Genomic DNA, 21640 nt, shown 5'->3' with positions numbered 1-21640 from the left:
TTCTAGCTAGTGAGAAGTGCTTTCAGTTTCACCTGGTGACAAACTTCTTCCTCTGCTCAAAGCCTGAAGGTGTGTACTTGTTCTGGAGTCATCTACACAGACCTCATGACCATATTTAATCTGTTCAAAACCCTAATATGTTAGATCATGTTATGTACTCTTAGATCCAATGTGTGCATGTAGTTGTCTCTTGTGACGATATAGATTTAAGCTTTTATGTTAGTGGAGATCATCAGAGTTTTCTCTTCTTTTTTTGATGTGTAAATTCTTTATTTGATTCTTTCAGGACTGCTACAGAGAATTCAAGATCAAGCAAAATGGGAGCTGGGGGGAACATGGTTACCAAAACCAAGTCTAAAAAGCAAAAAACCACCCACCAAAAAAGGGTGCCAGTCTCAAAACCTCCATTCACTCTAAGCCAAATCAAGAAAGCTATCCCTCCCCACTGCTTCAACCGCTCTCTCCTCCGCTCCTTCTCCTATCTCCTCTACGACCTCGCCTTATCCTTCCTCTTCTACCACATCGCCACCTCATACTTCCACCTCCTCCCTCTCCCCCTCCTCTCCTACATCTCCTGGCCTCTCTATTGGATCCTCCAAGGCTGCACACTCACCGGCGTGTGGGTTATCGCACACGAGTGCGGCCACCACGCCTTCAGTGACTACCAAGTAGTTGATGACATTGTCGGCTTTACCCTTCACTCATTTCTCCTAGTCCCTTACTTCTCGTGGAAATACAGCCACCGCCGCCACCACTCCAACACGGCGTCCCTCGAACGGGACGAAGTATTTGTTCCAAAACCTAAATCCAAAATTCCGTTTTACAGCAAGTACTTCAACAACCTTCCAGGCAGGCTCTTGAGTATTTTGGCTACACTCACACTCGGTTGGCCTTTGTACTTGGCCTTCAACGTCTCTGGCCGGGAATACGACCGGTTTGCGTGCCACTACGATCCCAAAAGTCCAATATTTTCGACCCGCGAAAGTCTTCAAATTTACATTTCTGACCTTGCGATTGTGGCCGTAGCTTATGTGCTCTACCGCATTGCAATGGCCAAAGGGTTTGTTTGGCTTACTTGTATTTATGGAGTCCCATTGGTTGTAGTTAACGGGTTTCTTGTGTTGATCACGTACTTGCAGCACACACACTCCTCGCTGCCGCACTACGGCTCGTCGGAATGGGACTGGTTGCGAGGGGCTTTGTCGACGGTGGACAGAGACTTTGGGGTGCTTAATAAGGTTTTCCACAATATCACAGATTCGCATGTGGTTCACCATCTTTTCTCTACAATGCCACATTACCATGCAGTGGAGGCAACAGAAGCAGTGAAGCCTTTCTTGGGAGAGTACTATAGTTTCGATGGGACTCCGGTTTACAAGGCCTTGTGGAGGGAGGCTAAAGAGTGCCTTTATGTTGAGCCGGATGATGAGGATAATGGTGGAGCTAAAAAAGGTGTTTTTTGGTACAAGAACAAGTTTTAATTGGAGATCATATGCATGCATGAAGGAAAATGTACTACGCACTACGTACTATATATAGTGGTGCTATTTGGTTATTTAGTTTAATATTGTAACGTCAATAAATAAGCTTAGTGTAATGTCAATAAATAAGTCGAACGTGGATCTCTTTCAACTTTGATCGATGAGCTAATTGGTCCATTTTCTCATGTTCTTTAGGTGCTAGTACGCAAATGTAATTCCAAATCCTAAAAATGATCCAATTTGCATTGACATTGGTATTTTAATATAAAACCAATTAGTATATATATATGAGCACTCAAGCACTAACCAATTAGTATTTTAATATAAAACCAGTCACTCGTTTCAAAACATTAGAGAATATTTTTCATAATCCAACCCTATCAACTTTTAGGTACCATTGAAAGATTATTAATGCAAAAATTCACTAAAATCAGAAGTCATAATTAGTTATCTAAGTGTGGCATGATAAATAGACAAACAAAAAATTGTTGATAAACAATGAAATGTCCAAAATAATAATAAAAGAGCTAAATGATCTTCGAATGAATTTTTGCAATAATGATCTAGTGGTGATATTCTAAAATTTGAACTGTTCAAATCATGAAATTACATTATGGAGATGGCTCAACCGAATAGACAGCGCTCTATTAAAATACTAACTGGTTAGCACTTGAGCGAATATAACAACAAATTAATTCCACCACAAGAAATAATTAAAGGCACAAACAAACTATACATGGGTTAACTTCTATAACATGCAGGGAACAGTCCTGGGGGAAGGTGAACTGATTTACTACTCAAAGCACTTATGCTGCCACTGGGTTTGGAGCTGGGGCTGGTGATTTACTCAATCACCCTTCACTACTACGTCACCACCACATATTTTCATGACTATCACCCCAACTCGACCACCATGTTGTCCTCGCCTCATTCTCACCACCATTACTTCCGCCATCACCCCACCTCACCACCAACACTGCCACCGCCACCACCCACCGTTATTACTGTTGCGACCACCACCACTGACATATTAACATCAAATCGAAATAAAAACTTCATATACATATTTCTAGTGAGGGAAGATCGGATGAGCAGTGCGATAAGTTTTTACGGTAAAATAGACCAACTCACTCTTGTTGTCACGATTGGGCCGGCTACTAAAACCTCAACCTAGTGAATTTGAATTGGACTGCTCTTTCGTCTCTCAGTCCATTAGATGGGACCCTTGGGCTAAGTTTCCTAGAGGCCCAAATCACAAACTATGTTGCATACTTCTACCTATATTATATTAGATAGTTCTATTCACGCAATTATTTTTATTTTTCACATATTTTTTTTCATTTTTGATAAAAACCCCAAGTTTTAAAATATCTTACCCAAAACTTTAGGATGGAAATACCCACTCAACGTAATTTGAATGGGAGCTAACCTGATCACGAAGTCCACCCTGACGTTGCAGGTAGGGCTCCTCGTGAATTAAATAATTAAAATTTTGAATGAATCGTAACAAATTAATGAGAAAAATTAATAAAAATATGTGAACAGTAAAAATGCAATGAGAAAAATTAATAAAAATATATGAAAAGTAAAAATGCATCCATAAACAACGATTTTTATTATATTATATTGTGTTATCCATGTGAGTGACGTGGACTGTACCAAAAAAGTATTTTTTTTTTATGTTGGGGTCGAATAATTAATACTTTCTTTAATTTTTCTACCGTTTATCAATCTTCTTCAATAAGTTCAGTCGTTCATTCCCTCGCAAGTCGTGTCAGTTCGCTCGTGCGGGTCCCGCGCTACTAAATCCTGGATTACAGACAAGCAAACCGACATCCATATCTCAATCTCATCCCATGATAATTAGACAATATTTGAAAGTCCTAAATTACCCTCCATGTTTTACAATATTCCTCCACCCCATTCTTCTTATATTTATTTATTTAATTTTTTTTAAATAATAAAAATGTTATTCTTACCATTTATTCATACAATATTTCTAATAAAGACAGAACTTATATACTTTAACGAGTCTTACTTTTATAAAAAAGATGGTATAAGTAATAGTACAACTAGACAACTTAACAAATAATATATCAAAAAGTACTTCTACAGCACACTCACAACGAGCATAATTCTCCAAAGTTGGGTATTGAATTATGCATGACAACCAATCGGGTTTGGATTTAATCTTGTTCTCATTTTTTACGTATTAAACGCATTATAAATACATAACTTTTTCATCATCCAAACAAATTGAAACTGAAACTTTAAGTGAATATAATTACCTTAAGTAAACAAAAATTAGTTGGGCCTCTACCATGGCAATGAAGATGAGGGAAACTCTTACACCACAACTTGAGTTCGAACTCGTCTATTACTTGATCTAACAAATCTATAGATCGGAAAAAAAAAAAAAAAAAAAAAATCCTGAGCTCCACAGTCAGCTGTTACGGCGGTTTGACATGTGTTGTTATTACCGTTTTGACCCTTCCTATTTGGTGTCGTTTGGTAGGGCAGAAGAGGAGTGAAGTAAAAGCAACAACGGATGACCGAAATTGTCTATTCATTATTTCCAAGCCAACCTCGGATACTTCCGAATCTTTAACTTTTGTGATATTCAAAAATTTTCTGACCGAAGTACCCATTGCCCTAGTTACAAATTTAACCCCAGAAGAAGAGCAGTGGAACAATCTCAAAGGGCATTACAGTCATTCAAAATCTGCAAGATGGCAGGCAAACAAGGGCAATATCGTAAAACTAGATTTAAAGAATCTGGGCCCACAAGTTGAAAAAAAAAAGTAGAAAATTTCTCTTTCGGGAGGAAGAGCATTCCAGCAGCAATGAGATAGTAAGCTCTCTCTCTCTCTCTCTCTCTCTCTCTCTCTCTCTCCCTCCTCCACCCTTTTGCTTTCCCTTCGTTTTAGCTTAAACTTCCAGCATCCCCCCCCTTTTCTCTCTATCTGCTTTCCAGTTTCTCTCTCCTAGGCTTTCTTCTCCACTGGAAACACCCTCACTGCAAAGCACTCGTCTTTCTGTTGTTTTTGTAAAGCTCTCCACTTTCCCACATTCCTTTTCCATCGCATTCTCCATTTTTTTACGTATTTTTTTTTCAAATTTTTGGTAATTATTCGCATTTAATCTCTATATATCTCTCTGTCTCTCTTGCATGTTTCAGATGCTGGATTTCATGGCTTAGCTTCTCTGCTCCGGTGGTGACGGTAATCTCTCTCTCGCTATTTTTTATGTTTATTTAAGTTTGTAGCTTTATTTTTCTGTTATTTGTTCAAATTTTGATTTTTTTTTTGAAATTTTCTTTTTTGGTTGGAATTTTATATGTTTTAGTAGGAAGGACCAGTAGTGTGATTGAGCTCTGAAGTTTTGATAGGAAGTGAAGGAGGAAAATGGCGTCGTCGTCGAGAGGGGGTGGTTCGGAACAGCCACCTCAGCAGGCACTGCAGAGGCGGATAAGCCGAACCCAGACCGCCGGGAACCTTGGGGAGACGGCATTCGACAGTGAGGTCGTGCCCTCTTCCCTTGTCGAAATCGCTCCCATTCTTCGTGTTGCCAATGAAATCGAATCGCACAATCCTAGAGTTGCTTATCTCTGTAAGTTTTTCACTTTAGTCAGTTGCTTGTTTGGAATTGCGAATTAATGAGCTTTAAGTATTTATTTTCATCTGGGTCTGTTTCTTCATTTGCATTTTGGAGATTATTCAATTTTTGTATGCAGTTGGTACCTAACTAATGCTTAGGCAATGCAATTTAGCCTTTTTTTTGCTTGATCGTTTATGCATTTTGTGCTTGGTTTGATTCCACATGCACACACAGTTGTTTCTCTGCATAGGTGGATGTGTGGCTTCTTTGTAAGAGCGTTTTCTGTATCTAATATTTACGAATGGAGGATTCATCTATGTATTGATGCTTTGGAGTTTGTCTAGTTATGTTAGAAGTCTGTTATATTTTTCAGAGATTCTATGTGTGCACGTTGCACAGTCAGAGTTGAGTTATGTTGTCTGATATGTGGTCCACTGTCTCATTAAAGTAAATATTTAGTAACACACCTTTTCTTACACCTGTTGTGGAAAATTAGAAATTGGTTTGAGAAACAAGGGCTGACTGATATTATTTGGTGGTTCTTTCTTTATATGAACCATCTTTAAAATATTCCACTAGGGCAATCTTGTTTCTTTCATTTAAATGTTCCCAGTCTTGTTCTACTTTATTGTGTTGGCCATACGAGATATAATTCTGTGGTGGATGTTGTGTAGGTCGATTTTATGCCTTTGAGAAGGCTCATAGGCTGGATCCCACTTCTAGTGGACGTGGCGTTCGTCAGTTTAAAACTGCCCTTCTTCAACGTCTTGAAAGGGTATATGCTGTATTGTTTAATTATCTTCATATAAAGCTCATAATTGTATATTTTTCCAGCTACAGCGATGCTTAGTCCTTTAAAAATTTGTTCCTTTGTATGAACTCAATTATTTTGTATCCTTGTACATAAAGTTTTTCACATCTCAGGACGAAAGCTCTTCATCATTTCTGTACGCAGTTCTTTAGAAATTGGTTTTGTTGTATGAATCTTCAGTTCTTTGTAGCCAACTTTAGATCCCCTCTACTGAATTTCTTTCTTAACAAAGGGAAGAATGGAAAGCAAAATGATGTCTATGGGCTATTCTGATTTTGGGCTGAAACTTAGAAAGACTAGGTCTTGCAGATCCATTGAGTGATTAATTTGTAGTCATATTCTAAGCCAACTTTAGATGCTTGCTTAATGCAGTTTTCTGGGTGACTACCTTTTTAAAATTCTCAAGCTGACAAATTAAACTGCCATCTTTAGAGAAGTGGACAGTGCTTGCAGACATGTTTTGGTCTTAGTGGAAAATTTGCCCTAAACCTTATTCATAGGGGGGAATTCTTTATCTTAGGCTCTGTGGAAGTAAACTTACTTTCTGTTTTCAAGTCAAATTGGTTTCTTTATTTTTATAACACGTTCAGGCCTGGAACGTGTAAATCCCCTAAGAACTTTTTCAGTGCACTGTGGTTTCATGTCAAAGAACCATAAAGCGTGACATGAAAAAGTACTAATGAATTTATATCAAAGTTAGGTAAAATTTCATACAGACTTGAACTTCTGTACGCTTTTTAGGTAACTATCATGGACCCTTTATTGTGTCTATCTGAGTTTTACCATTCAATAACCACATACACACACAATGCCAGGAAAATCTTGGTTTGAGAGCAGTGAGTCTGTTCCGTGACCAAGTTGTTAGATCCACGAACCACTCCACCCAAAACAAGAAGCAAAAGTTGCTTTTCTGCGATGTTGATACTCTCTCTAATGAGATTAACATGGGATCTTAAAAATCTTATCAAAGTTAGTTGTTTCTAAAAACCAAAAGTTAGTTGTTTCTTGTTAGTGTTATCTGTTCTCTAAGCAAAGTTTTCTCTATTTTTCAGGAGAATGATCCAACACTCAAGGGAAGGGTTAAAAAAAGTGATGCACGTGAAATGCAGAGCTTCTACCATCATTACTACAAAAAATATATTCAAGCTTTGTCAAGTACTCATAAAGCTGACCGGTGGGTTTCATTGGAAGATTGTTGGTCTTGTTAGGGGGGGTGCTTAGTATAATTGCTCCTTGCTCTGTCTGATGGTGGTTTTTCCTTCTATACAGTGCACAGCTTACCAAGGCATACCAGACTGCCAATGTTCTCTTTGAGGTTTTAAAGGCTGTTACAATGACACAATCTATGGAAGTTGATCGTGAGGTACAACTCTGTTACTCTTTCCATTTCTGATTTGTAAAGCTTTTCTTTTCCTTTCTCTCAGCACTTTATATGATGGCGATTATTTTTTCAGTGTCAAGATTTAACCGCTGTTGTATTTTACTAGTTTCCTGTGTGTTGGAGTGTTCTTTGGTAATGGACTTATGTTTGGTGCTTGCAGATTTTGGAAGCTCATGATAAAGTTACAGAAAAGACACAGCTTTTGGTCCCTTACAATATCCTTCCACTTGATCCTGATAGTGCAAATCAAGCAATTATGAAATATCCAGAGGTCAATTCTTATTATTCTTATTTGTATGTATACCTCCGCTTTCACTTGTGCTCAAATGATATGTTGTTTGCAGGTACAAGCTGCTGTTTTTGCTCTTCGTAACACCAGGGGTCTTCCTCGGCCAAAGGATGACAATAAGAAAAACGAGGAAGACATTCTGGATTGGCTTCAGTCAATGTTTGGGTTTCAGGTAACGTAATTAGACAGCTTTCGCACCTTGAGAATGCAGGAAGGCCCTTGTGGCCCTATTTATTAATGCTACTCTTCTTCAGTTGGAATGCAATGCATTTCTTTTTTTTTTAACCAATATTCATGGACTGACCTAATCAATTTTCAGAAGGATAATGTGGCAAATCAGAGGGAGCACCTTATACTTTTGCTTGCAAATGTGCACATAAGGCAGTTTCCAAAGCCTGATCAACAACCTAAGGTATGTATCTGGCATGGATGTTTGGCAGATGACATGAATATTATCTAGTAAATGTGTTATTGTAAATCAGTATTGCGGTTTCACATTTTCCTAAAACAGTGTGAGGCCTCCTCATTGCTGACTATGCTACTGTCGAGTTTCCTTTAGTAAACCATTTTGAGTGCTATTATGTGTTGCCAGCGGTCCACAGTAAAACCAAGAGTATTCTTTTACTGCTCCATTAGAAAAATAAAGAATTAAAAGTTTTGGGTGCAAATCTATGAGGTACCCACGTTTCTTGAGTTGGGGAGGTGGTGTTTTTCAGAAACGTTGGCGGTTTAGCTGATGACACTCTCAAAAGCTTATTTTAGAATGCCACGATTCTTGCACTAATGTTGTTGCACTTAAATAAGGGGGACTTTCTTCTCAAAGGAGAAAACTCTTGGCTTTATGAACCATTTTATCTTAGATATGTCATAACTAAGTTATGGTGGGAAATGTTTAGTATCCTTTATCTTCTGAATAGGGCGGGGAATGAGAACATTTAATTAATTTTTAGTGTTACTAAGCCTCACAGAGAGACAGTTCATAGTTTGATTGAAACAGAATTTGTTTGACATATAAGATAACCAATTTGTGAAATTAGAATATATTAATGTATCCTCTGTCTTTTTCTGAAAAGTGCTGCAGGTAAAACCTTAATATTTGTGCTTTCTTGGAATTAGCAGAGATCTTTTCATCCTTGATTGTGTCATAATTCTGTACTTTTTTTGGTTAGTTGGATGATCGTGCATTGACAGAAGTGATGAAGAAGCTTTTCAAGAACTACAAAAAATGGTGCAAGTATTTGGGCCGGAAAAGTAGCCTTTGGTGAGATGTCTTATACCAATGTCAATTGACTGATAATAGTTGCATACTTATCTTACTGAGCATGTAACCTGGAATTCAAATAATGCTGGTTATATTCCATAGTATAGTTGGGTGGGCATGTTGCTCTTGGGTGTGTGTGTGTGTGTTCAAGGGGGCACAACTGATACAAGTCACAAATAAATGGTACTGCTCTATTTTTATGTGCGGTGATTGACACAGAAATGGAATATCATTTTGAAAATTAGGAAATTTCGTGCCTGTGTAATGTGAATGGGAGCGTATATTCTGCTTATATCAGTTTTTTCCCCCATTAATTGTCACTCTATTTAATTCGATGCTATTTTGGTTCTTTTTTTCAGGTTACCAACAATACAGCAAGAGGTGCAACAGCGCAAACTACTATACATGGGTCTATATCTTCTGATATGGGGGGAAGCTGCAAATTTGAGATTCATGCCAGAGTGCCTTTGTTATATCTATCACCATGTATGCTTAGATGTAGCCTGTTGTTTGTTACAAGTGCGACAATTCTATGGCATTTTTTCATTACCAATATTAAAATTACAATTTTCTTTCTCAACGTTTCTCTTTCGGGGTCATTCAAATGGAAATTGGAATGGGAGTTTGCCTTCTTGATTCTGACGTATTTGTAGGATTTTATGTTTGTTAATATTTTTATGTGAAAATTGTCTCTATATCAAAACAAAAAAAAAAAAAAACAAAAAAAAAAAAAAAAAGAAGATTGATAGCATTCAAATTGTAATAGCATGCTACATTTTTTTTTTTTTTTTTTTTTTTTTTTTTTTTTTTTGTGGATATGCTCTCATAGTCTCATAGAAGTTTTCTCTCCAATGCACATGCATGGGTGTTTATTTGTTTCATTTGTTTCATTTGTTTCTGTAGATGGCATTTGAATTGTATGGTATGCTCGCTGGGAATGTCAGTCCAATGACGGGAGAGAATGTGAAGCCAGCCTATGGTGGCGAAGAAGAGGCTTTCTTGAGAAAAGTTGTGACTCCAATTTATGAAGTGATTGCAAAAGTATGTATTTTACGTGATTTTTTTTTTTTTTATAATTTCAATAAATTTAAGAGTGGTACCTCACTCCTAAAGAATGGCTTGCATCTTGCCTTTCTTAAATCCTGCTGGGCAGGTGGGGAGAGCATCATGTTTTAGGGTGCCTTTCTAAAATAAAAGATGAATTTTTATTGTTGCATATTGCTTATATCTCATCATGTTTCTGTGATTTTGCTCTTGAAAGGAGGCTGAAAGGAGTAAACGAGGGAAATCAAAGCATTCCCAGTGGAGAAATTATGATGATTTAAATGAGTACTTTTGGTACAAACATATAATTTCTCTCTATCTGTCTCTCTCCCCCTTGGCCTCCCCCTCCCATTCATTTGTATATCTCTAGTTCTTATGTTCTTTGTGAAACTGTAGGTCAGTGGATTGTTTCCGGTTAGGCTGGCCAATGCGTGCAGGTGCTGATTTCTTTTGCATGCCTATTGATCAGCGTCATTTTGATAAAATTAACGAGGTCAGTCATGCTTATTTTACTCTTTCTTGTTACTGTCCCTTTTCATAATGAGAATCTGTATTTTTGGGAATTACACGTTTCTTTTGTGCAAGTTTAAATTGAAGTTAGTTCCGATTGAATGGAACTGCCTTCTAAGACATAGGAAGGAGAAAATAAAAATCAGCAACTAATAGTACTAGTAAAGTTAAGTGTTAGGTGAGTTTTTAAACTTGTCTCTGTTGCCTGTTGGTGATAGATGAGCATCCACGTAGCTGACCATAACAGTTGAGATCATGGCTGAGATTGTGTTGAGTTTGTGATTGATAAGATTTTTTTTAACACACTTTATTTGGAAATTTGTTTGGACACTGTTCTTGATAAGACTGATGATCATATTTGAAAAAAAATCATATTTTTGTTCTGCTGGTGCTACTTAGTACCGTGACTACTGTTCAATTTGAGAGAGGCTTTTCTCACCTGATGCATAACTTTTGCTTGATATAATATTCAGGATAAAAAGCCAGCTAGTGGAGATCGATGGGTGGGGAAAGTTAATTTCGTTGAGATACGATCATTTTGGCATATTTTTAGAAGCTTTGACCGCATGTGGAGCTTCTTTATTCTATGTTTACAGGTTCTGTCTATCCTTCCATTTAATCTTCTGTGAGCTGTACTTGATTCTATGACACTGCTGAAATTTACCTTTATTTTTATAAGGTTATGATAATTGTTGCTTGGAACGGCTCGGGGCAACCTACTGCATTATTTAATGGTGATGTATTCACGAAAGCATTGTCTGTCTTCATAACTGCTGCTGTATTGAAACTTGGGCAAGGTAATTAAATTTGTTATTAGGTGTTGGTGGCTGCAGTTCATTATTGTTCTCTCTGTTTTCTAGGCCTTTGTGTGCTACTGCTTTCCTTTTATGTAATACCTAAGTGTGATATTACTATGTTGAATTAGAATTTGATAGTTTGTTGACCTTGTTTTTAGAAGTCTTGGATTACATGGTATGCACAAAAGTAATGTGTGCAATAGTGTCATTCATCTGGCCAATGAAAACGGCCATAAAGATGTACTGTGATACCCTATTCTGATTTTTCTGTAATCTTTCAAAATGATACTAACCTAGGCTACTAGATCATTAAGCTATAATCACTAAACTAGACAACAAAGACAATTTTGTTTCAATGTGATACCAATCAATATTGGTTGGTTATCATAGCCAGGTTTGGCAGAATGGAGTGCCACTCAGCATTGGACCAAGTTGAATGTACCAATTGTTGCTATCGTGTATTCACTGTTCATTATACCAAGTTGAAGTTGTTGAATTTTGATTGATTATTTTCCTTGACTTGTGCAGCGTTTCTAGATGTAATTCTTAGCTGGAAGGGTAGGCGGAGTATGTCATTCCATGTTAAGTTGAGATACATTTTGAAGGTCATCACAGCTGCTGGGTGGGTGGTAATTCTACCGATTACTTATGCATATAGTTGGAAAAACCCTCCTGCGTTTGCTCAAACTATCAAAAGTTGGTTTGGCAATGGTGGACATCAACCTTCTTTGTTTATCTTGGCTGTTGTTATCTACTTGTCACCAAACATGCTGGCTGCGGTGCTGTTTCTGTTCCCATTTATTCGTAGATTCCTTGAGAGATCAAATTATAAGATTGTGACGTTTATGATGTGGTGGTCACAGGTAAGTGGAACAGGTTCTGATATTTTTATATGTATTTTGCATTTTTTTATCACCTAACATTTGCTGAATAGCCTGAATTCATTATTATTTGCAGCCTCGACTTTATGTCGGGAGGGGAATGCATGAGAGCACATTTTCCCTTTTCAAGTAAGAATCCGTTGATCCGAAGATAAAGGGGATGGGAAATCAAAAGAGAAAAAAGAAGATACATGCAATTGCTTCTTATCTGTTATCATTGTCTTCTATGTATAACCTGTGTTTCTATCTATTGAAACTATTCAGGTACACAATGTTTTGGGTACTTCTCATAATTACCAAGCTGGCATTCAGTTACTATATAGAGGTGTCTCCTTTAACCACATCGGACTTCTCTTTTTTCTCTTACGGGTTATGTGTTAGTACATGAATCTTCAAAACAATAAATGGTGGAATGGGATAACTGGGTGGGGTATAAAACATAGCCTAATGCTTTCCATAGGGTATACATCAATAAATGGGAAAACTGTAGTTTCTACTTCTGTTCGGTCCATTTGTTTGTTTCTGATGATTCTTTTCCTTTCCAGATAAAACCTTTAGTTGGTCCAACAAAAGCCATCATGAGTGTACGTGTAACTAATTTTCAGTGGCACGAGTTTTTTCCCCGTGGTAATGTATCAAATGGCTTCTTTGCATTTAATGTTATCTCGTTCCTCAACATGTTGTTTATCATGTATTTATTTTCCTTGCAGCAAAGAACAATATCGGTGTTGTGATTGCACTCTGGGCTCCAATTATCCTTGTATGGTTTATATTGATTTCATAGCTGTTGTTTTCTTGTTATCCGGTCCAGTATATTGTATTCTTATGCTCAAATCCTTTCAGGTGTATTTTATGGATACCCAGATTTGGTATGCCATTTTCTCCACAATATTTGGAGGAATTTATGGTGCATTCCGTCGTCTTGGAGAGGTTAGTGGATTATTGATCAAAATAGCTCTTTAATTCTACTTTTCAAATTAGCTTCTTTTTAAGCTTCGTGTGTTTATTATTGATCAAACTTCCTTTTTTTTTCTGCTGCAAGAGTTGTTGAGGTTTTTGGTTTGTCTATACAAACTGCATGAAGTTCTGAAGTCTTACATGATATGAAGTTACAAATTATACGTGATTTGCAGTTCTGATGGTTTGTCTATACAAACTGAAAGAACTTCATGTAAGACTTCATGAAGTTCTGGAGAGAGTAGAATTTGAATTTCACCTTTCACATTTAAATGGGATGTATGTATAATATGTAGCTCTTTCTTTTCTATACCTATATCTCCTTATTTATATGCTTTCCAGGGGCTTAAACATGATAATTCGGTGCTGCATTTAACATTATTCTTTATGATTTTGGAACTAATTCTTCTCCATTCTTTTAGATTTGTATAAAAGATTGTGTTTGTAAGATTTTAGTGCTTATTCTTAAATTGGTTGCAGATTCGAACATTAGGAATGCTGAGATCTCGTTTTCAATCACTTCCTGGTGCTTTTAATGCCCGTTTGATTCCGGCGGAAAAGAGTCAACCAAGGAAGAAAGGACTGAAGGCTACTTTGTCTCGCAACTTTGCTCAGGTTAACTTTGTTTTCTTTATGTAACATTTGTTACTGTTATTTTCCTTTTTCATGGGGTTGTATTAATTTACTAATGCTTCAATTCTTCCAGGTTGAAGTCAACAAAGAGAAAGAGGCAGCAAGATTTGCTCAATTATGGAACAAGATAATAAGTAGTTTCCGAGAGGAGGATCTTATAAACAATAGGTTTTCTGGCAATGGATATTTTTATATTAGATTTCTTGTAGTAGTTCAATGTTATGGTGGTGCATCTTTTCCAGGTTCTTTCCGTAGTGTTCTTTCTTTTGGTTGTGTGCTAAGGTTTCTTAATTCTCAGGGAGATGAACCTTTTGCTTGTTCCTTATTGGGCTGATCGTGATTTAGGCCCCCTTACTCAGTGGCCTCCATTTTTACTTGCCAGCAAGGTTAGTTTTAGCGTACTTCTTAGGAAAGTTTCGAATCCCTATATGCACATATTGATTGTGTGTGTACCCATCAGATCCCGATAGCATTAGACATGGCCAAGGACAGCAATGGCAAGGATAAAGAGTTGAAAAAGAGGATTGAGGCTGACAATTACATGTCTTGTGCTGTTTTGGAATGTTATGCTTCATTTAGGAACATAATCAAGCTTCTGGTTCAGGGAGAACGTGAGAAAGAGTAGGTTTTTTTTATTATAAGAAGCAGTGCCTTATAACATTGGAGAAAATAAAACTTCATCTAAGATTTGTGCACAATTTTCAACTAGTAAGAATTAACTTTTTGCATACCACTTGCTAAGCCAAATTAATTGGATTTCAGGGTTATAGATTATATATTTTCTGAGGTTGACAAGCACATAGAGGCGGGTGACCTGGTTGAATACAAGATGAGTGCTCTTCCTAGCCTCTATGATCAATTCGTTAAGCTCATCAAACATCTGGTAAGATTTTAGATTTGGTTTAGCTTATAATTTTCTCAGCCAGTTTGATGAATGGTCTTCACCAAGTTTGCTTGAGTTTTGCAGCTGGACAATAATAAGGACGAAAGGGATCAAGTTGTGATTCTGTTCCAGGACATGCTGGAGGTAGTGACTAGAGACATAATGATGGAGGACCAAATATCCAGGTATCACATTGTGATGTGATTGCATACTATTTTTTATTTACATATTCAAGCGTTACTTACATTGTCAATTTTTTTGTGTAGTTTGGTAGATTCAATCCATGGCGCATCTGGCCATGAAGGGATGATGCCCCTTGATCAACCTCAACAGTATCAGTTGTTTGCATCTTCTGGGGCTATCAGATTTCCTATTCAACAAGTAACAGAGGCGTGGAGGGAGAAGGTGTGCCATTGGTAGAGAGATGATTACAAATTTGAAGCTTCAGTAAATCCTGTAATCCTCAATAATTACCTTTTTTTGGCAGATTAAGCGTCTTTATCTTTTGCTTACGACAAAAGAGTCTGCCATGGATGTACCGTCCAACTTAGAAGCTAGAAGGCGGATTTCGTTCTTCTCAAATTCATTGTTTATGGACATGCCTCCAGCACCAAAAGTTCGAAATATGCTCTCTTTCTCGTACGTTATCTTTGCCTTTGTTTATCTTTTATTTATTGAAAAAAAAAAATCATTTATGAATTAGTCATTTTTTTGGTGAAATTTACAATGATGTGTTTTTCAGTGTAATCCGGTTTGTACTTTTAGGACCTTGTAAAAATGAGGGAGGGAGGGGAGGGGAGGAGAGGGTTACAGTGACCATGACATTGAGTCTTTAGAATTTAAAAATCTTAAGACTATGGTAAAGGCATCTCTGCAAGCCGAGCTCTGAGGTCGATACGTGGTTGGTCAGAAGTTTTATAGGAAAGGTTTCCGTAAAATGAAAAAACTTGCTGAAACTTTGCAAATATGATTGTTATTCTCTTTGGTTGTACTTGCTTCTAAAGTAATAATTTTTCTTGTAGTGTTTTAACTCCTTACTACACCGAGGAGGTTCTGTTTTCATTGCGTGATTTGGAAGTGCCAAATGAAGATGGGGTTTCAATTCTCTTCTACTTGCAAAAAATTTACCCAGGTTTATTGTTTGTACTCTCTGAGATTTGAGCTAATGTATTGTATTTCCTGTAGTACTTAATTCTGTACTGATTCTCTGTTGGCAAACAGATGAGTGGAACAATTTTCTTCAGCGTGTCAATTGCACCAGTGAAGAGGAGCTTAAAGGATCAGATGAATTGGAAGAAGAACTTCGCCTTTGGGCATCATATAGAGGGCAAACTTTGACTCGTACTGGTATCTCTCCACCTATGTGCTGATATTTTAGACGTGTTTTTAAAGCATAATGATGGCAAGATATTTTTTATGAACATTGTTCTACTCTGGTATTTACTGAATTTCGTAACTGGTGGTAGTAAGGGGATTGATGTACTACCGGAAAGCTTTGGAGCTTCAGTCTTTTCTCGATATGGCCCAAGATGATGGTACCTAATTTTTATATCTTTTTATTTTGGGAACTGTTATTAGCACTCCAAAAATCTCATTCTACACTCATCACAAGTGTATTTTTCTTTCTAATTATAGAAAGTTTGGAGTGCCAAATGGGATTTTTGGAGTGCTAATAACAATACCCTTTATTTTATATAAATTTCCTATTTTGCATAGCATTGGGTTTTACACTTCTTTTGAATTGAGATATAATGAAAGCTAATAAAAGTATTGTTTGCTGTAAACTTGGCTTAATATCACCTTCCAGATTTAATGGAAGGCTATAAGGCCATAGAATTGAATTCTGAGGATCAATCAAAGGAAGGCAGGTCACTGTGGGCACAATGTCAAGCAGTAGCTGATTTGAAATTTACATATGTGGTATCATGCCAACTATATGGGATACACAAGCGATCTGGTGATCCTCGTGCTCAAGACATTCTGAGGCTTATGACAACGTATGTTTCTGATAGTATTATTCTGGTGGTATTTTCTGATTGTCATAACTTTTAATTGGTGATCATATTTTTGTGCAACAGATATCCATCACTACGTGTGGCATATATTGATGAGGTTGAGGAGCCTAGCAAAGATAGTTCCAAGAAGATGAACCAAAAAGTTTATTACTCTACTCTAGTCAAGGCTGCTCTACCAAAGTCAATTGATTCTTCAGAGCCCGTACAAAATCTGGACCAAGTAAGCTTTATAATCTACACTTATGAATTTTAGTCTGAATGGCATTGTATTGTATTGTAAGGCATGTTTCGTTGAATGTTTGATCCTCAATGGCCATATCGATATTATAACCTATGTGGTGTTGAGTTTCCTATAAAGTTAAAGAACTGAAAGTTTTCATTGTTGAGAACCAAAAATACTGGAGTCTGACTGAGGAGAAGGACATCTGTCTTGGGCCTATTGGCTGTCAAATTATGACTGAAAACCTACTTCTGAAACTTGACCTGTCCCAAGGAGTGGAGGGTGGCAAGGGCTCTGACTGCATGCCTGTTGATGAATGAGTGACGGATAGGCAGTGGTTTGGTATATGGGAGATAATGAAATGTATTTATATCTGAAAGGGTTTTAATAAAGCACAACCATAATTATGGTACAAACCTAAAACTAAAAAGTAATAAAATAACCTAATTTAGGGGACTGCTTAAGAAAGTTAGGACACCAGCTGGCTTAGAATCCTAATTTCAGTATATGTTTGTGACATAGATAGTCTGTGAAGCAAATAAGTTTTATTTATGTCAGAAACAGATTAGGATTATATATCTGTCTCAACGGTAGATTAATTCATTTTTGTTCTCACATATTTCGAACATTGGAAAGATGTATTATTTTTTAGGGGAATTGCTCATTGTCGTTTAAGGTCAATAAGGACTAAGGTTTGTAGCTTGTGAACGGTGGGGAGGTGGTTAGTCCACTGTTTTAACCTTGTCTGCACAGGTATTTTGAATTTTTGAACTGTTATCCTCGAGCAGGCCATGTCACATATAATTGTATATTATTTGCTTTTTAGGTTTTGTCATCTTTGAAATCTTCATATCCTTTGCTAAATTGTATTGTTATCTATGCGTAGGTAATTTATCGCATAAAGCTTCCAGGACCTGCTATTTTGGGTGAAGGAAAACCAGAGAATCAAAATCATGCCATTATTTTCACACGTGGAGAAGGCTTGCAAACAATGGATATGAACCAGGTATGGTGGTTGTTATCAAAAGACTGATTGATCCAGGATTTTACTTTCCTGGGAGCAAGCTTAGACAATGATGATTGACTGGACTAATAAGTTTTTGAATTACAAAAAGTTAAAATGTTGGCGGATAACATATTAGTTCATTACTTTTGCAAGGTGCCTGTATCCCAATGTGCAATGTTAATTAATCTGACCCATCTTGTAGGATAACTACATGGAAGAAGCCTTGAAGATGAGGAATTTGCTGCAAGAATTTCTCGAGAAGCATGATGGGGTGAGGAATCCTACAATTCTTGGACTTAGGGAGCATATATTTACTGGAAGGTAGGTGTTGTGTTGTTACTAAGGGCGTATTGCTGTATAACAAACTGACAATGTCTAGGTATCACTAACATTCTTTCCTGATCTGATCCAGTGTTTCTTCTCTAGCTTGGTTCATGTCAAATCAGGAAAACAGTTTTGTCACTATTGGTCAGAGACTGTTGGCCAATCCTCTCAAGTAAGTTATATTACCTCATAATGTCCACTTTAAATTTTGGGAAAAGAAAAACTTGAAACGAAAAATCCTGGCAGACAAATATTGTGTACTGGGTTATTATCGTGTGCACGAGTGTGTACTTGCATTTGTTTAATTCCTTTACCCTTTTCATCTTTTTTTTTTTTTTTTTTTTTTTTTTTTTTTTTTTCCAGTTTGCTAATTTTATGATTTTACTATTCCAAAGTTTTTCTGTTTTAATATTTCTGCTCATCCAGGGTTCGATTCCATTATGGTCATCCGGATGTGTTTGATAGGCTCTTTCACCTTACCAGAGGGGGTGTCAGTAAAGCATCCAAGGTTATCAATTTGAGTGAAGACATATTTGCTGGTAAGTTGAAGGCATTTGAGTGAACATTATCCGTTATCACAATTTATCAGTGGGCAATTATATTCTAATTATGGTATGGGGTTCAGGCTTTAATTCCACACTCCGTGAAGGCAATGTAACTCATCACGAGTACATACAAGTTGGGAAGGGAAGAGATGTGGGCCTTAACCAGATCTCTATGTTTGAAGCGAAAATAGCTAATGGAAATGGGGAGCAGACACTCAGTCGAGATATATACCGACTTGGACACCGTTTCGACTTTTTCCGAATGATGTCTTGCTATTTCACCACAATTGGTTTCTACTACAGTACTCTGGTACGTTGATCTTTAGTTTTGGTATCAAATGTTAAGTACTTTGGTCTTTAAGAATTAAGAATAATATTAGGTATCTAGTCAAAAGTTCTGAACACGGAGGTATGTTTTTCTGGCAGATAACTGTGCTGACTGTGTACGTCTTCCTTTATGGACGCCTTTATCTGGTTCTTAGTGGACTTGAAGAGGGTTTGAGCACTCAACGAGCAATTCGAGACAACAAGCCTCTTCAAGTAGCTCTTGCGTCTCAATCATTTGTTCAAATAGGATTTTTGATGGCGTTGCCTATGTTGATGGAAATTGGTTTGGAGAAGGGTTTCCGAACTGCACTAAGTGAATTCATATTGATGCAATTGCAATTGGCCCCGGTATTTTTCACATTTTCACTTGGAACGAAGACCCACTATTATGGAAGGACATTACTTCATGGTGGTGCGAAATATAGATCTACAGGCCGTGGGTTTGTGGTTTTTCATGCCAAATTTGCTGACAACTATAGGCTTTACTCCCGCAGCCACTTTGTTAAGGGCATTGAGCTCTTAATTTTACTTGTCGTGTACCAGATCTTTGGTCATACTTATAGAAGTTCTGTTGCGTACATTTTGATCACTGCATCTATGTGGTTTATGGTGTTTACCTGGCTCTTTGCTCCCTTTCTGTTCAATCCATCTGGGTTTGAGTGGCAAAAGATTGTTGATGATTGGACGGATTGGAATAAGTGGATAAGCAACCGTGGGGGTATAGGTGTTCCACCTGAAAAAAGCTGGGAATCATGGTGGGAGGAGGAACAAGAGCATCTCCGATATTCCGGAAAACGTGGTATTGCAGCTGAGATACTGTTATCCTTACGGTTCTTTATCTATCAGTATGGGCTCGTATATCACCTGAACATCGCAAAGCATACCAAGAGTGTTATGGTAAATAATTAACCTGGTCACTCTCTAAATTCTCCTTTTCTTTTCTTCTATCGATGTGCCAATTGTGAACTTATTGTTATATTAAATTCACTTGGTAACAGGTTTATGGCATTTCGTGGCTGGTGATTGTCCTTATTTTGTTTGTTATGAAGGTGAGTGTCAAGTTTGCATAATTATCGATATTTACATAAAGGCCACAATGTAAGGTTGACTGACAAAATTGTATTCCATTAATATTGTTTGTATGTTTTTCCTTTGTGGAACTTAATTGTTTATGTTTCTCTCCAGACTGTGTCCGTTGGGAGGCGAAAGTTCAGCGCAGATTTCCAACTTGTGTTCCGGCTGATCAAGGGACTAATATTCATAACTTTCGTGTCCATTTTGGTCACTTTGATTGTGTTGCCTCACATGACCCTGCAGGATATCATCGTCTGCATTCTTGCTTTCATGCCAACTGGTTGGGGAATGCTTCTGGTGAGTGAATGCTCCCGTCTTGCTTTAATTTAATTCAGTATCACACATCCACCCCGTAGCAACGATGCTCGTGCATTTCTTTGTCCTTGAATTTCTTAACGCGATTTTGTGGTCCCCGTCTCTTGTCAGATTGCACAAGCTTGCAAGCCTGTTGTGCACAGGGCTGGTTTATGGCCATCAGTTCGGACTCTTGCTCGTGGCTTTGAGATTGTTATGGGTCTCCTTCTATTCACCCCGGTTGCATTCTTGGCCTGGTTTCCTTTTGTTTCCGAATTCCAGACTCGTATGCTCTTCAACCAAGCATTCAGCAGAGGTCTGCAGATTTCTCGTATTCTTGGCGGGCAACGGAAGGATCGCTCATCCCGGAACAAGGAGTAACCTTACTAGTAACAAGAGCAACATTCGAGCTCATTTTTCAATCGCCTCGCTACCGTCGGCAGACTTAGCTAAACAATATCTCCTTCATATGTGTTGTAATTACCAGTGTGTTTGGGTTGCGTTACATTACGGGTTTAGATGCGGGGTGTGATCAAGCAGGCGGAAGACCATATGCGGTAGAAGACGTATATAGTTATGTATATTGTATATCATTGATCATGTATGGGGAGCGTATATCGATTCTATATCCAGTTTTTAGCAGCCGATCGATTAATGATTTTCGAGATTTTGTGCCTTGAAGCATTGCATGAACGCTTTCTTCTTTGGATCTTCGGGTTTTTTTATTTATTTTTTTGTTATTCGGGTTCGGGTATCACATGAATGAACTCGAAATCTCATTTACGCAGACCATGTTTGCCAATTCTTGCACCTGTGTTCGCCATATGCAAAGGGTGAAAGCGTCATTATCAAGGCTGTGAAACTTGTGTGTTACTGTTGATCCTAAAAACTACCAAGCATATGTAGCGCGTAGGTTGAGTAACTAATAAACTGACTACATCTTTTGGCTGCGTGCAAGGTGTGCCAACTTGTCAGTCGAGTTCGGTCGGGGAGTAAAATATGGTGATGTGGTGTTGAGCGCGTTGTTAACTTCATGATCTCGTGACTGTGGCCGAGGAAGGAACATGTCTCGGTCTTCGGGTTCTAGAGTCTGAAGACAAGGCTACTAGTTTCTTCGAAGTTCAGAAATCGTTGGGATCGGGTTTTGTCTCGGTAATTATATTTGCGAGAGTATAAGTACGCCAAATTGGCACCAGACTATACAGACACAAATACTTGAAAGAGATAAATGTCTTGAATGTAAAAGTGGTTCGGCCGTCGAAGTGTCGAACTCAAAAATGTACTTGCAAATATCCAATCATAAAACAAAA

General features: G+C 37.6%; 2 protein-coding genes across 4 annotated transcripts; both read left to right on the top strand.

Moving 5' to 3' along the window:
- The first annotated feature begins 317 nt into the window (after positions 1-317).
- LOC137714138 (delta(12)-fatty-acid desaturase FAD2-like) lies at positions 318-1481 on the top strand. The gene has a single exon (XM_068453420.1). It carries the CDS (start codon positions 318-320, stop codon positions 1479-1481), a length of 1164 nt encoding a protein of 387 aa, XP_068309521.1.
- A 2879-nt stretch (positions 1482-4360) lies between these two features.
- Positions 4361-21108, top strand: LOC137715364 (callose synthase 3). 3 transcript variants are annotated; one of them, XM_068454662.1, is made up of 44 exons: positions 4361-4527; positions 4660-4702; positions 4870-5090; positions 5753-5853; positions 6942-7063; positions 7159-7252; positions 7431-7541; positions 7615-7731; positions 7879-7971; positions 8729-8820; positions 9180-9306; positions 9724-9861; positions 10082-10158; positions 10261-10357; positions 10848-10970; positions 11054-11171; positions 11700-12034; positions 12129-12181; positions 12317-12377; positions 12598-12679; positions 12763-12812; positions 12896-12982; positions 13490-13624; positions 13716-13810; positions 13941-14028; positions 14103-14263; positions 14405-14525; positions 14610-14710; positions 14792-14930; positions 15013-15164; positions 15548-15657; positions 15747-15872; positions 15992-16060; positions 16333-16522; positions 16604-16760; positions 17647-17766; positions 17969-18087; positions 18179-18262; positions 18517-18629; positions 18716-18945; positions 19062-19859; positions 19961-20011; positions 20148-20333; positions 20463-21108. In XM_068454662.1, exons 3-44 carry the CDS (start codon positions 4886-4888, stop codon positions 20709-20711), a joined length of 5877 nt encoding a protein of 1958 aa, XP_068310763.1. In that variant the 5' UTR covers positions 4361-4527; positions 4660-4702; positions 4870-4885; the 3' UTR covers positions 20712-21108. The 3 variants fall into 3 exon arrangements, with proteins under 3 accessions (XP_068310763.1, XP_068310762.1, XP_068310761.1); XM_068454661.1 differs by having other exon boundaries at positions 4830-5090; XM_068454660.1 differs by having other exon boundaries at positions 4827-5090.
- Positions 21109-21640: the final 532 nt, after the last annotated feature.

The sequence above is a fragment of the Pyrus communis genome, chromosome 14 (genome assembly GCF_963583255.1).
Source record: "Pyrus communis chromosome 14, drPyrComm1.1, whole genome shotgun sequence".
NCBI lineage: Eukaryota > Viridiplantae > Streptophyta > Magnoliopsida > Rosales > Rosaceae > Pyrus > Pyrus communis.
The sequence above is the reverse complement of the archived record's forward strand: the minus strand, read 5'-3'. Positions and strand labels throughout refer to the sequence as shown.